Raw genomic sequence first — 16,846 nt, 5'->3', positions numbered from 1 at the left:
ATGATGCTACTAGAAAATTATGGGTTTATTTTCTCAAGCATAAATCTGATGTGTTTGGTGTTTTCAAGAATTGGAAAGCATTAGTTGAGAATGAAACAGGAAAGAAATTGAAGTGTCTGAAATCTGATAATGGCGGCGAGTATTGTGATGGTGAGTTTGAGGCTTACTGTGCTGCAAATGGGATTCGAAGGTTGAAAACGATCCCAAAGAAGCCAAGGCAGAATGGAGTTGCTGAGCGCATGAATAGGACGATCCTAGAGCGCGCAAGGAGCATGAGGTTACATGCTGGGTTACCTAAGCAATTCTGGGCTGACGCAGTAAATACAGCGGCGTATTTGATCAACAGGGGACCTTCAGTTCCTTTGAACAATGGATTGCCGGAGGAGACTTGGTCAGGTAAAGAGGTAAATTTATCTCATTTACGAGTATTTGGTTGCATGGCCTATATGCATATTGAATCGAGTGATAGGGGTAAACTTGATGCTAAGTCTCGAAAGTGCGTGTTCATAGGCTATGGTACTGATAGCTATGGGTATAGGCTATATGATTTTGAAAATCGGAAAACACGCAGGAGTATGGATGTGGTATTTAATGAGTCTGTTTTGTATAGAAATAGACAGAATCAACCCGATGAGGCTAAAGAAAATTCAGACTTTGTAGAGTTTGAGGGGATCCCTGACAGTAATGTCTTACAGTCTCAGGATATTAATATACAACCTACTCCACAGACAGATCCACAGACTCCTCCACTCAGGAGGTCTACACGTACCGTTAAACCACCAATGCGTTATTCTCCTGCTTTACACTATTTGTTGTTAACTGATAGTGGTGAACCAGAATGTTTTAAGGAAGCATTGCAGGTGGAGACCAGGGGAGAGTGGGAGCGAGCAATGGATGATGAGATGGATTCTCTCTCATCAAACCAGACTTGGGACTTGGTTCAGTTGCCCAAGGGGAAGAGAACTTTGCACAACAAATGGGTATACAGGCTTAAGGAAGAATCTGATGGGAGCAAACGGTACAAGGCGAGGTTGGTAGTAAAGGGTTTTGAGCAGAAACCAGGTATTGACTACACCGAAATCTTTTCTCCTGTGGTAAAGATTTGTACTATCAGATGTGTCCTTAATATTGTGGCTGTTGAGAATTTGCACTTAGAGCAGTTAGATGTTAAAACTGCTTTCCTTCATGGGGATTTGGAGGAGGATATTTATATGCATCAGCCAGAGGGTTTTGTTGTCAATGGGAAAGAGGATCAGGTATGTAAGCTTCGAAGGAGTCTGTATGGGTTGAAGCAGGCGCCTAGGCAGTGGTATAAAAGGTTTGATACCTTTATGACAAATACGGGGTTCAGTAGATGTCATGGGGATCACTGTTGTTATTTTAAGAAGCTTGGTAAATCGTATCTCATACTTTTGTTGTATGTAGATGATATGCTTGTTGCAGGTTCAAGCATGGATGAGATTGCTAATCTCAAGGCACAGCTGTCCAGGGAGTTTGCAATGAAGGATTTGGGTTCTGCAAAGAAAATCCTTGGGATGCGAATCAGTAGGGACAGGGTGAACCGAAAGTTGAAGTTGTCACAGGAGGAATATGTTGAAAAGGTGCTCAAAAGGTTCAACATGGAAGGTGCTAAGCCCGTTAGCACACCGTTGGCAAGTCACTTCAAGCTTTCAAGGGAAAAAGGGGCAGTAACTGATGAAGAAAAGAACTACATGGCCAAAGTTCCATATGCCTCGGCGGTAGGCAGCTTGATGTATGCTATGGTTAGCACAAGGCCAGACATTGCTCAAGCAGTGGGAGTTGTCAGCAGGTTTATGGCAAATCCAGGCAAGGAGCATTGGGAGGCAGTCAAGTGGATTTTGCGGTATCTGAGAGGTACTTCTGATTTGGCTTTGTGTTTTGGAGGTTCTGATATTTGTTTGCAAGGATATGTGGATTCGGATTTAGCAGGGGACATTGACAGCAGGAAGAGCACTACTGGGTATGTTTTTACACTGGGGAGTGCAGCAGTTGATTGGGTCTCGCGGCTACAGAAAATAGTGACTATTTCCACAACAGAGGCGGAGTATGTTGCAGCCACGGAGGCATGCAAGGAGATGGTATGGCTAAGGAGCTTCATGAAAGAGTTGGGTAAGGAACAGGACAATTGCAAATTGTTTAGCGATAGTCAGAGTGCAATACATCTGGCAAAGAACGCAGCTTTTCATTCGAGGACCAAGCATATTGACATAAAGTATCACTTTATTCGCTCTTTATTGGAGGATGGGCAGTTCACTTTGGAGAAGATTCACACAAGGGATAATCCGGCAGACATGTTTACGAAGGTGGTTACTGTGGAGAAGCTGAAGTCTTGTTCAGCTTCTGTGGGTCTCCAAGCTTGAGTGGGAGGCTGGGTGCTGGTGGTGTTAATGATAGTTGATGATTGGCTGGATGTCTAATCATGTCTTCAAGTGGGAGATTGTTGAGATGTGAAGACAATTTTAGAGTCGCAGTAAAAATGACCCGGAAGGTTTTGGGTCCCGCCCAACGCAGGTTTTAGCGTTTTTTAGGGTTTTCTAGTATTAGCTTGTTTGCACATATAAAAGCAAAGCTAGGGCTGCCTCTTTTTTGTAACTCTGACATATTTTCATCATAGTGAAACACCCCAGCACCCCGTGGACGTACGATTAAGCAATCAGCTTAAGTCGGAACCACGTAATCTCTGTGTCTTGTTCTTTTCTTACTTTATATTGTTTTCTGTTCTTGATTTGTTCTTCGATTGTGTGCGTTTGCTTGTGGGTTTGGACGTTCGAATCCCCAACAGAACCAAACACTCGAAGAAGAGAGTAATTAGGAACCTGACCATAAAACCGCTCATAAGGAGAGCTACCAGAAAGAAGAGGGGTGGGCATCCGATTCAGGAGATAGGCTGCAGTGAGAACAGCTTCTCCCCAGTAACAGGACGGGACGGAGGAAGATAGGAGTAGAGACCGAGCAGTATTAAGAAGGTGACGATGTTTTCTTTCAGCTCTACCATTTTGGGCAGGAGTGTCAGTGCAAGACGATTGGTGGATAGTCCCAAGCGAATCTAGGAATTTATGAAACTCTGAAAGTGAATATTCCCCACCCAAGTCAGACCGAAGAATTTTAACCGATGTAGAAAACTGATTTTGAACCATGGCATGGAAATTCTTATAAATCGTAAAGAACTCAGATTTGTGTGTCATTAAGTAAACCCAAGTATACCGACTAAAATCATCCACAAAAGAGACATAATAGACAAAACCACCTTTAGTAGCAACCGGAGAAGGGCCCCATAAATCAGTGTGAACAAGCTGAAAAGGCGAAGTAGAAATAGAGGTACTTTTATTAAAAGGTAAAGCTGACATTTTTGCAAACTTACAACCACTGCATTCTGAAATATTACTGACTGAAATATGACCCAAATGACCTGACTTAACTAAAAGTTTTAAACGTTCACTAGACAGATGTCCTAATCTAGAATGCCAAAGATAAAATGGAGATGACTTATGATCTAAACAAAAAGATGACGCAGCAGTGGAAAAAGGTTTTATTGGGAGATGCAAGTGCTCCAAAAGATAGAGATCACCAACTCTACGGCCTGCCCCAATCTCCTTCTTGGAATCCCGATCCTGCACAACACAACCAGAGGAAGAGAAAACAACATCAAAACCAGAGTCGGATAATTGGCTGATTGAAAGTAGGCTCAAAGACAACTGAGGAACATAAAAGACATTAGGAATAGATAGTGAAGGTGCAGTAGAAGATAGAATGGAGCCAATAGAAGCAACATGCATGGGAGAACCATTGGCTGTGGCAATACTAATAGGAAAAGCAGGTGGCACACAATTACTAAGAAGAGACATATCAGGAGTCATATGATGAGAAGAGCCAGAATCAAAGATCCAAGTGGTGGGTTGGATACCTGAGGTGGGAGAACCACGCAAACCTGAGTGAGTGGTAGTCATGGCAGAAGCTTGGGGGGAACCCCCTCGAATGGCTTCCATGTAAGCCTGAAACTGTTGAAATTGCTCATAATCAAACTCTGGAAGTGCACTACTGGAGGCCGGTGCTGCCAAGGCTGCAGGAGGGCGAGAATGCTGTTGTGGTGCCCGAGACTGATGCGGGGCATGAGGACCAGTTGACTGAGTAACATTTCGTCCCTTTGGCTTGGGACGGTTAGGGCATTGATGCTTCCAATGACCCTTCTGATGGCAATAGTTACACTCATCTTCAGGAATTTGAGGCCTTGGCTTGGCCGCAAATTGGACAGGATGAGATGCTGGAGTGGGCGAGTGATGTGTCGGATATTGGCCAGATGGAGCAAATGGAGCAGCAAAGACAGACTGTGAGGGAGGTGCAAGATTAGCCACTTTGAACCGTGTTTCCTCAGCGATAAGCTCATGAACAGCACCATCTACTGAGGGCAATGGAGACCGATGCAAGATAGCCCCACGAAGAGGCTCAAACTGAGGCCGAAGGGCCATGAGAAACTGAACAAGTCGTAGTTCCTCACGAAATCTGACATAACTATCAAGTAGCTGCAAATCTGAAGGTTCCATGAGAGCTAACTGATCCCAATAAGTAGTCATTTCGTTATAAAATTCTTGAATCGATTTATTGTTTTGGGTGGTGTTTCGGATGGACATTTCAAGCTCATATCATTTAGCAAAATTTGATTCAAGATACAGAGCTTGTAGATAATCCCAAACTTTCTTTGCTGTGTTATATTTCGAAAAATTCATGCCAATACTTGGTTCTACGGAGTTGTGAAACCAAGTCAAAATCTGTGCATTCCCTGTGTTCCATTTTCCTAAGGCATTGGCATACCCTGGGTCTTTTGGATCAGAAGGAGGTAGCGTAGAACCGTCTACATATCCCCACATTTCTTTACCAACAACAAAATTTTTCATCACATGAGCCCAATAGGAGTAGTTGTTACCGGTCAAACGAACACTAATAGCCTGATTTTTATCGCTAGACATGATGCTAACAGAGAAACGCAGTCAAAAAAGAAAACAGAATACCAGAGTACCAATCTGCCTTAGACTGGTTCGTCGGAGTTGTAATAGAGGTTGCCGGAGCTACTGCAGTGCCTGCAAGTGCTGCTGGAGGTTGTCGGAGTGTGGGTAGGTCACCGGCGGTTGGGGAGGGATGGGTGTCGGCTGCTGTGGGTATTTCTTGTGATTTGAGTTGCTGAAAAACAGAGAGATAGGGAACGATAGTAGCTGACAGAGGGAAAGAGATTTGAGGATAGAAGACTGATTGGAAAACAGGTTAGGGTTTCGGAATCGGCTTTGATACCATGATAGAAAACAGAGAAACAGAGACGGAAAATACTGATATTATTTCTGAATGAATTACAGTGAGGTGAGTACATCTTTAAATAGAGTAAAGCTATGCCTAAGAAAGGAAGATTACAAGATTTGATTACGATATGATTACCCTATGATTACGATATGATTACCCTATGATTACGCTATGATATGATTACGATATGATTACCCTATGATTATGCTATGATTTGATTACGATACATGTCCTAAAATAGCATATTACAAGAAGATACAGAATATATATTCTAGATACAGAATATATATTCACAGAAGCATCCATTACAACCATCTACAGATAACCAATGTCGACCGACAAAAATATGAGAACAAAGAAGGAATAAAATATGGAACAAGAGTAAATCTAGATGAAGAAAAATTTCCATGGTTTCTGCTGCAAATTTGTCACCCCTATACAACCCCAGTTTAAAACTTGATTAGGCTTATACGGCAATCCTCCATTCTAGGCTCATGTGGCCACAAAATGTCCAGGCCATAAGCATAATATATTACTGCAAATAATATACTCTAAAGTCAACTCTAGCTAACTAAATTGGGTAGATAATCCCCAGTGGTTGGCGCCGTGGTAGTCACATGGCAACCAGGGGTTCCGGTCCACTCCCCACTCTCATGTTTTTAGTTCATGTGTCGGGCCAGTCCACATGGGGCTTTGCCTTGGCTTAAATAGGGCCCCCGCTAGTGTACAGTGGGATTAGCACCCCGAATCAGTCGATCCATTGGGCTGGACACCTAGTCATAAATAAAAAATAAATAAATAACTAAATTGAAAACTTACACTGAACCACCCACACCCCCCCCCCCCCCCCCCCCCCCACATGTAATGTGGAAGATACAATAAGCCCCTAAAGTTAGACATAACACAACACCCTCCCTCAACCATTTTTTTTACATTTGCACATTCCCCAAATCATTAGAAGTCAAAATGAAGTCATGTTTTTGGCTGCTGTCAAAAATTAAAAGTACACATATCTAAGTTATCCCAAGAAACAAAAACTTTAGCTTGTGTGCAGACTTCAAAGTATGGGTCCATTTCTACATACAATTTGACCTCCTAAAAATTTTGTGTCAACATATTTCATAAAACTACATAGAACATATGAACAAACAGCGCAAAACACATCTAATACAAATATTTGCAAGGGTAATTATAATAGAAAACAGACGTTAGAACTGAAGCTCCAACAGAATTGCTCCAGCTGCTGAGCTTCTGACAGTCGATTGCGAGCCAGCAAGGTGGGTGGCACTAAGATGAGGGTGATGAGGAAGGAGGAAGAGAGAGGCAAAGGGAGATGAGATTGGAAAAGGAGAGGAGAAATGAAGAGGTGGAATGAGGGAGGATAAGAGTGGGATATCGGTGGCTACAACAGCCGAGAGGACAGAAAAAATTGGACTGATGAAAAGGTCATCTGGTCTAAGATATTCGCTTTTTCTTTTTGTTGCCTTACCAATGAGACAACACCTAAAGCATTAGTTTTTTTAATAAAGTGAAGTCAATCTCTATGTTTGTTTGTTTCCACATGTTTTGCCTTTGTGTTTCTGTTGGGAAGCCATGTAAACAATGCTATGATGAGTTCCATAACAAATTTGTATAAAGAGGACACAAATGATAGGTTTGTAAAAGTTCTTGATAAATAAACAAAAACATATTGCGTGGTAAACTGCTAAAGAAACAATCTTTTTGTTCTTTGGGCAGCATAATCACTGCCAATGATGTGAATGAAAATGTACCAGAAAAGACCTTTAATAGTGAGTCACAAAATAGATCACCAACCTCACAGCTAAAGAACCAGAACAACGTGTAGCACACATACCCCCAATGGTTGCTCCTGGCCCTGCAAGCCAGATTTATATCTTCTATCATTGAAAAAATAATTTGACAAAAAGAAGCAGTTGGTGCATTGAGCGTACCAAAACCAACTTCAAATGTCCAAAATTACAAATAACAAGCTTGTGCAAGCAGCAAGACTTCTCAACAAAAGGATTTATTTTTCCTACTTCTACTAGATGCAAAGCACATTTTCAAATATCTTTCTTTTCTTGGTTTATGTTTCTTTACACCAAAGATATCTAAGTCTTGAAGCGGTCTAACTTTATGGTCTCTATGAAATAACATATAAGTTCGGATAATCCTATTGCTTTCATGTTCCACATCCTGTTGTGGGATTATATATCAACCATGAGCACAAAAACCTTTAAACAGAAAAAATATTAAAAACTAACCAGGATCAAGAGGGAAAAATAGACCATAAGGCTCCAGGTACTCATTGAGCTCAATCCACCCAATCCCAGCCTCAACAACCACATCCATATCCTCAACATGTAATGATTTCACTCCCTACAATCTCAATACAAATGCAACAAAAGTAAGGAAGGATAAAAGCAAGTAATGCAAAGCCAACGGCAATAATACTTTGTTGACAATACTGATCCACTCAATGAAGCTTAGACATTTATGATCATACAATTCCACAACTGGCTATGCTACCATCCTACTTGGCTGACTCACATAGTTCTCCAAGTCATTGAAACACATTAAGTCTGTTCATGGATATCAAAAGGAAAGGGGAGATTACGTTTCAGTAGAAAGTGGGACATTTAATTACATAGACATGGCATGAAGGTTGAGAATCACTCCTGTCATGGCAAGAGGTGAAATAATTGCAAAAATGAAATGGTAATTTGGTTATACAATTTTACCTAGTGTGACAACTGTAACTAACTGGTAACAGGAGTGTAATGCTCTAGCTCCTCTTGTCAAACTTAGGAACTCCCTATAATGAGTGACTTGCTCCCCAATGCAATTCCTGCATGCTCAGCATTGGATTGTGTCACCCTTTTATGCCTTTGGAAGCCAATGACTTGTAGTGGTGGAACCAGGATTTCAATGCAAGGGTGGCAAAATTAACATTAATTAACCACTAATAAATCAACCTACTAAGTATACTATCTAACATACCTTTACTCACAAACAAATCGTAAATAGTGTAAGATAGTGTGTGAGACCCATCTCGGGGTCCCGCATAAATGATCCAAGCAGTTCACTTAGGTTAAAACAATTTTTTAAGAGTCTTTGTAAAAATTTAGATTAATCAGATATTGACAAGGGCTTAATTTATTAACTAAACTTTTCGTCCCTAAATTGCAAGGACCAAGAATTGATGAATTGATCACGCTATTTTAAACAAAATGAACTGCACTAATTCGTCTTGTCTCCCTAAATTTTTGGTACTTTTTTTCCATATTTTTGTTCGCTTTTTTTGAATTTTTGTTGGATTCACGTTAAATTTTTTTTGCATTAATCATTCTTCTCGAAGAGAAGAGTCTGAAAGTAAAAAATTCTAACCAAAAGTCAGGAAAAAAAAATTCACTAAAGACGAAAAAAACCAAACAACTGGTATTTTTTATCTTTAGTGCTGTCTTATATAAACTTTTTTCGACATCGGTTCACATTTTTATGTTTTTCTAATTCCTTTCGTCGAGACGAATGATTACTACCAAAAATTAGAAGAAAAGGCTAAACAAAAGATTACGAACGTAAAAAACACAAGAAAAAAAAATACCAGACCAAAAATTTGAGAATGGGGCCTAAATTCCTTTTAATGAGCGACTTGCACCTTAATACCTTTTCTGAATCTGAGAGCTAACGGCTGGCTCCGTAACTGAATTGCACTAGCTCCCCTTGTCTAATTAAGAAGCTCTTTTTCACCAACTACTTGCACTTAATTGGACTCAAATCTACTATCTCCCTTTAATGAGTGACTTCCACCTTAATGCCATTTTTTCTTGGATTGGATTTTGGGGAAATAAAGTGGGACAACATCATTTCCCTTTGAAGGGTATATTGGTTTTCGTATGTTAGGGATTCCGTGTCTTTGCAATTACTTCACCTCTTACCATGACTTTATAATTCCAAAACTTCAACCATGTCTATGTAATTAAATGCCCCTCTTTCCACAAAAACGCAATTTCCCAGAAGGAAACATAACTTCAAAGTCTTGCACACAAAAATAAGAAACAGCATGGAGAAAAGAATAGTGTCCTGATAATTAAATATTCTAGGCAACTGCACCAACCCAAAGTTAGGGAGAGAGGGGGAGAGAGAGTGAATTAGGCGTAAGCCCTAGTAGTTAAGCCAGAATGTACAATTGGGTCTCAAAGGTCATACTAAAACATGACCAAGCTAGACCTAAGACAAGTATTCAAGACCCCGTTCATTTTGGGGTTTTGGATTTTGGATTCTAATCATTCTATTTCTCTTCAATTATTAATCTCATTTTTCTCTTTATCTCTCTCCAATCATTACCCCTATTTCCAATCATTACTCTATTTATCTCTACACTCATTACCTACAAATCCAAATCCAAAATCCCAAAACGAAAGGGATCCAAAGTACCCCCAGTTATGACACCAAACACATGAAATCCTTACATTGATATCCAACTACAGAAGAAAGCACCAAGACATCAAAGTTGACGGTTAATATAAAAAAGGCACATTATTAATGAAGGGTCTTTAGAAATGCTTGAAAAATGCTCATACTTTCATCAAAGTCATGTCAATGCAAACGCCTCCTTGAGGTGATAAAGTATGACCCTCAAGTGATGTAGCTCCACCATATGGTACAATAGGGACCTGATCATCAAATTAAACCAGACACAAAGAGAGACAGAGAGAGAGAGATTATAAAAACAAAGAGAAACTCCAAACAAATAAGCCATACTAGAACTTGCTTAAGCTGGCAAAAAGAATCTCGATTGTTCTTAACAGCGATGGCTATTCATTTAAGTCTAGTTTCCCTTGAACTAGCAGTCCTTGAACCAGCAGTGGTCAATCCATTCTTACTGAGTCACTGACTGACTTCTAAAACAAGTCAATAATAAATAAGATTGGGAGTTTTGGTTATCTACTTATTCCATTGGTAATATATCAGACCCGATGGATGGAAACACAGAGACAACCCAGAGCCCAAAACTCAATGTCCAAAAGAGGAGTTATCCAATCCAAATGGAAAAACACATTGACTGAAAAAGATACAAAACCATAGGACAGAATAGAGGAGCTCGGACCTTATACTTGTTACAACATTTGACTATCTTGGACACTTCGTCTTCAGACCTGCATGAACAAACTACCACTTAAGGTAGAGAAAGCTAGAACTTATACTGCTCGATATACTACAGCATTGACAACAACAAAAATAAAGGTAAGAACTCAAAAGAACAATCTCTCATAATAGACAGCTTTGTCTTATGTCTCTTCAATTTTTGACCATACGCAAATTATCACCAAGAACAACACATATTAGTCTAAGTTAGTTGATTTGTAGGAAAATCACAAGAATCGAAAGTTAAAGCTTATGAATCAGTACTTTAACAAAACTAGGAAAGTGCATCACAAACAGAAAATCTCAAGCCATAATAGGGTCAAGTTCCAAAAAATCCATTAAATCATCCTCTCCAGCAAATGTGAAATCACCACTTGAATTGAAAAAGAGTATCATCTTTCCACAATCTTGAAAACTTTTCATAAAACAACATTTTTAGAAACCTCGAAAACCACAATCTTTTTGATAATTTCTTTGCCACAATACGAACAAACTATCTTTTCACCACCATCGCAAAATCCAATACTTTTATTCTCAACTCCAACACTGCAAGACTAAACCATTAGCTCTGGTACAATGTACATCATAACAGTCAAGTGCAGTTGACGGAGAAATACTACATGGAAACATCAATAGAAAAAACACGAAATGTAGTTCACCAGCGAATTGTGTTGTGTCCATGGGAAAAGATGGCAATCAGATGCCTCTAGGATGATATATAGATTACGAGGAAAACCTAAACGGTAAACCACAAAGGAGCACAAAAAACAAGAATCCAACCTTAACTGGATACAATATAAAATTAGTCCTCCTGAACAAAACATACAATAATCGCAAAGTGCTCCCCAATGCAGAATGAGAAGGGGAAGGAAACATACGTCTTTATGTGTTTCTGCCCAAACATTGATAAGGGTTTCCTTGAGTCTTCGAGGAATGAAGAAACTCTCAGTATTGATATTAATACATTTGTAACTTCAACTTTACTTTGCATAGGCTAGTACATTGTATCTATGGTACTATCAAGATGGAAGATAAGAAAGGGTACATTCAATCATATCCTAATCCAAATAAAAGATCTACACCCTAAAAGGATCATCAAAATGGAAACCAATCAATCGATCCAATCCCACATTTTCCTATACTATTTCTAACTCAAGAACACAAAAATACAAGTGTTAGAACGTTCAGAACATTCTGATCTTCGGACCGTATCAGCACACCCAATGTCAACAGTCTTCTGTAGTAGGAATACTATTCGGCAGTGACCTGCTTGAAGAGTGTCTAGCAATGAACCATTCATGTCCTTCAAGAACTGTGTTGCATAAGTAACCCAAAAGTCCAGCTACGGAAAGCTGATCCCACCAAGATATAGCAATCAACACCTGGCCTATAGGCAATAATCAGTGTCATTTGGCACGAATTAACTTTTGGCTCTAGGATCCAATTGTAGAAGGACATAACCCTAATGTTATTTTGTATCGTCTCCCCACAAGGAGAGGCCCCCTCATCTTGGGCCACCAAAACAACACGCACATGGAAATCCCCACTACTCTTTCTATAGAGCTCTGGACCAAAATTCCTTGAAATACATAAATAAAGAGGAACTTACAATTGAAAACACGCGCTACGACCATTGCTCGGACAAAAACTAGGGCAAACTGGAAAGCTATCCAAGAGAAATGTCAAAGGCCATTGTAGTGGGCCTTACCCGAATGCCCTTATGGGCTGAATCCGAATAGTTAAATGAACGTATTGGGCCGAGCCCAATGCCCACACGTTCCGTTTGGACCCAATCCAGGGAACCATGACCCGCACCCTTGGTGCCGAACATGGGTGAACGGTTATGGGCCAGCCGTAAGCCAGACCCATGGAGTTAAATCCCGCAGTCGCTTCTGGAAGGTTCTGGAATGTACCAAAAGGCTTCTAGAAGGTTCTTGGACCTTCTAGGCATATGTAGCACATGGTTGCTTCCGACGATGTCATTTGTGACGTCACTAACCGAAGCAGGCACGCATGACGTCACAGGTGCATGCCGTGCACGATTTACTTGGGGGGCAAGTACGCATTGCCTATAAAGACCAAGGGATAACCCAAAAGCAAGGTACGTTGTTCCTAGCTACAATACTTTCCCCTTCCTTCTCCACTCACTAACTTGAGCGTCGGAGGGTCGTTTGGTTGGCCACAGCCTCACGATTTGTTTTGCAGGTCACTAGGTAGAGGAGGAAGACGTACGGTGACGACCCAAGAAGAGTTTCCGAAACCACCGCCAACAGCCATCACTGCTCAATACCCTCTGAAAGCTCTCACCTCGGGTTTACCTCTCCAAGAGTCTGCCACCAGAGAACCAACCCTCTCCTTACAAATCAAATACCTAAAGCAAATCTAAGGCATCTAATGAGAGCAGATTCCAAGTTACAATGGCCCAGGGAATCAAGGATCAAAGAACTGCTAGTAACTAATCAAAGCTAGAAGAAGTAAAATCCAACTATATTTCACTTGATCCATCCCAGTTGAAAGCAAGCTAAATCCTAATCAACACCACAACTAAGAGAGAGACGCGGGCCCTTTAGTATGTGAAAAAACTTCAACAGGTGAAAAGACACAGGACCTCTTCCAGAAATTCAAGCACCATAAAAATCAATCCTTTAGAAGAGAATCATATATACCACCGACGAATCCACATAGCCCAAAACCCATGTTTGAATGCCACACCATCAAATCCACCAAAGGACCAAGCCATAGATGTTGAAAACTGAAACCAGTCTCAAGGATCTTCAATTCATGACCAATGATCGCCATATTCTCTCTTGTTCTTCAAGGAATTAAGAAAACACTCTCTAGCCTCTCTCCACATGAGCATGTAATTGTTTCGCACTGAGAAGCACCTAAAAAATGCAGAGTGGGTTGGAAAACTGAAGATGGCGCCTTTAAATAGGTGCTCTTCTTGAAGGCCTCCAAAGAAGTGCATTGCAATTCACTTGTGCGGGTACGATGGGTTCCATTTGAGCAGGCTCAAGTTAGCTTGAGTGGACTTCACAACATCCGTGCTTAGGACTCCGATATCCACCAATCCTCTGAAGTCCACTCGGGCGGATGCTCACCCAACTATGGTCTAAAGCTCCCTGTGGCTGAAGTCCACTCGGGCGGATGCTCACCCAACTATGGTCTAAAGCTCCCTGTGGCTGATCTGGATCATTTCTGGAGCCGTTATGCTTGCTTGAAAAGTAAGTCCATGAAGGGGTTGAAAACAAAACACATAAATGGACTTGTAAAATGTGACAAGTGCTTGTCCAAGAGATTCACAAAACAACAAAAGGAGGACTCTAGTTCCTAACAGAAACCACAAATTTCTCTTTAATACTTGCTTGATGTAACTGAAGAGAGTAATAGGTTGATAAAAATAAAAAACTACCTCCACAAAAGAAAAAGAAAAAAGATAAATGCCAAATTGCAAAGGCAATAATGCAATAGTTTCCAAGGATAAAATCCAGTCTTACCTTGGAAAAACTACTACGTCAGGGATATTCACTGCTTTATGGAAGCTGTTCGGTGGTTTTCCATGAAAGTACCTCCCATCGAAATCCATAGTCATATCATCCTGCATAATTTTACATGTAAGTCTTAATATCCTGGATAATGATACCATCCATTCCCTACAGAAGAATAAGCAACTGCTCAAGTACATGTTTCAACTTTACATTTCAAACTTAATAACAAAGAAAATTAAATTTTTGTTAACAATAAATATTAAACAATATGAAATTGAACATATTTCAAGAACATATGGCAATAGCATGAGAAAGACAACGAAAACATTCTCATGACTTATTTCAGACTTATAACGAAAAGGTAATTGATACGATACTTGGCAAATAGCCTTCAACTCATTAACAAGCTCTTGTGGGATATCCTTGTGAGAACCCTTCACCAAGTAATCTTTGCTTCCTTTGCCCCCGAAGCTCAAACCCCTGGCAAAAAAAAAAACCCAATCAGTATATTCTCTTCCACTTATCCAATAACCAGTTCCACAACGAAATAATGAAGTATTTGGAAGTTGACACCATGATTTTTATTTCAAAGAAAACCCTAAGGCCCTGTTTGAATAGATGTGTATTTCAAATGGAGAAACTTTATGCTCAACTAATGGATGTGTGGTAAGACTTCATGAGATAGAAATAGAAACGATAACATTCATGGAAGGGTGGCGGTAGCACCGACATAAGATAAGATAAGATAATACAAAATAGATTACAGCGATTTGGACATCTTTATCTTAGATGGACTGATGGGTAGTTAGGAGGAGTGATATGGTTAAGGTAGAGGTTAACACCACTAAGGGGAGAGGTAGACCAATATTGACAAAAGAGGTGGTAGTTTGCAAGGATCTAGATTTTTTCGAATATATCACAAAACACAATGCCCTAAACCGAGCTCAATGGCAAAATGGATTCATGCAACCGACTCCAATTGATTGGAACTTAAGGCTATGTTTGGTATGGTTATGATTTATCATCCAGTGGGAAAGAATTGAGGATTTAATCAGGGTGTTTAATGGGTATTAGGTTCTTTTCACTTTTCTAGTTTTCTTTTCTTCTAAGCATCTCCACTCCTTACTCAAATTTGAGTAAAAATCACCCAAAACACCACTCCACTCCTTACTCAAACTCATACAAATTTGAGTTTCTCCCCAAATTTGGTTTGAACCAAATCCTTACTCAAATTTTGAAGGCTATTTTCTCCCCCTCAAATTTACAACTATGCCATTAATGAAACATTTACTCAAATTTATGCCTAGATTTGCATTTGCCCATTGAATTGCTTCTTACCAAATCAAGTTTTTACCCAAATTTTTACTCAACTTTGGGTAAAAAATTGAGTAAGGAGTGGAGATGCTCTAAGTTGCCAAACCATTATATACACGAGCAGTACGCATTATTACTTAAAAGTTAAAACAACCTAAAATTGGGATAAAAGATGATCTTTTACGTGCTCTCCTAATTTGCCAATCCACCACGATGGGGCTCTCAAACTCAATATCGAAACGTCAATGTGAACTATCAAATCTGGATTTAACTTGTTCTCGTCGAATAACAATGTCAAGTCCTCCCCTTTGAAATATATCGAAACAGCAACTAAAAGTTCCAAACGTAACAGAATCTCAAAAGATTAAAAAAAAAAAACAAGATAAGCATAAAGAAAGACAGATAATTCAAACTATGAAGCCAATCCATTAAAAACCAGAATAGATAAGACCAACGTAGGAGAATCAACTACCGAGGATCGACATCGGAGGCGTCGCAGAGTGAAGGGTTGGTGTGGGTGTGGTGGGAAAGTGATCCAGCGGAGACTGCTAGGGCTAATGGAAGCAGCAAAGAGGATCCCCATGAAAAGATGGGTGTTTCTCTAGTTTGTGAAGTTTGTGTCGTGTTTCTGTTGAGAAGTGAATGGCGTAGGTTGCCGTAAAAGGGTTTTGAGGAAAAACGTAAACGGGAGAACCAGGACGAAAACGCCATGCCGAGCTTTGAGGACCGAGGAGAGAGAGAGAGAAGTAATTTCAGTCCTACTTTGAGGAGGAAGTAGGTATTGATTTTGTCACTCACTTCTCCTCCTCCTTAATGTTAATGTCACTTTCATAGAACAGAATGGAAAAATCACTCCCAAATATTACCGTTATGTTTACCTCTTTCTTTATCATCCCATTGGAAAATTTTCGTTTATATCCCTTCGTTTTTTAACAAAAATTTATTTTGGTCCTTCGCTTTTTAATTTCAGTATAAAAATTTTTTGATTTTTCAACTTTTTTCAATGTCATTCTTTAGAAGGAATTCGTTTTCTTTGAGTCCTGCTATAGGGACCGACGGCGGCGCTGGGCCGTCTCCGACCACCGAACAACAGATCCAAACCGTCCAAAAATTCTATTAAAAAAAAACGAAGGGGCCATTATGGAAATTAACGGCATCCGATGTATATAAGGTGTTTGATCAAAACACCTTATTTTTCGTGTATATATATATATATATATATATATATATATATATATATTCCTATTGGAAAGTCGAAGTAGTTTTATGCCGAAATTGAAAGGTGAAAGACCAAAATGAATTTTTAGACAAAATCGAAGAGATATAAAAGAAATTTTCTCCGCTATGTTTTTATGTTTACCATCATGTTTACGTCACTACAAGCCTTTTAAGGCTTGTTTGGAACATGTGGAAAAGAAAAAAAAAATACTCGGTATTCAAAAATTACCTCTTCTTGGTTGGTTTGAAAAGAAAGTGAAAGAAAAATAGAAAAGAAAAAAAGAAATTAAGCACAATACTGTACATTTTCCCATCTCATTTTAAGGTTTTGTTTGGAACATATGAGATAATAGGAAAATTTGTAAGGC

The 16,846-nt window shown here is 39.7% G+C and overlaps 1 protein-coding gene across 8 annotated transcripts in view; it reads right to left on the bottom strand.

Annotated features, from left to right (window-relative positions):
- LOC131318532 (D-lactate dehydrogenase [cytochrome], mitochondrial-like) overlaps positions 1-16,029 on the bottom strand; it is a 33,681-nt gene extending 17,652 nt beyond the window's left edge. For all 8 annotated transcript variants that reach the window (XR_009197716.1, XR_009197714.1, XR_009197715.1 and 5 more), the window contains exons 1-7: positions 15,733-16,029; positions 14,324-14,426; positions 13,956-14,056; positions 10,421-10,469; positions 9,894-9,986; positions 7,575-7,689; positions 7,126-7,186 (exon numbers count right to left, since the gene is read on the bottom strand). Coding sequence is in view for 1 of the 8 variants with exons in the window: in XM_058348372.1 (XP_058204355.1) it covers positions 7,126-7,186; positions 7,575-7,689; positions 9,894-9,986; positions 10,421-10,469; positions 13,956-14,056; positions 14,324-14,426; positions 15,733-15,971 (761 nt within the window). In the remaining 7 variants the exon portion in view is untranslated. The remainder of the gene's footprint in view (positions 1-7,125; positions 7,187-7,574; positions 7,690-9,893; positions 9,987-10,420; positions 10,470-13,955; positions 14,057-14,323; positions 14,427-15,732) is intronic.
- Between the last annotated feature and the right edge of the window lie 817 nt (positions 16,030-16,846).

This window comes from Rhododendron vialii, chromosome 3a, assembly GCF_030253575.1.
Source record: "Rhododendron vialii isolate Sample 1 chromosome 3a, ASM3025357v1".
Lineage (NCBI taxonomy): Eukaryota > Viridiplantae > Streptophyta > Magnoliopsida > Ericales > Ericaceae > Rhododendron > Rhododendron vialii.
This window is presented reverse-complemented; position numbering and strand designations above follow the sequence as displayed.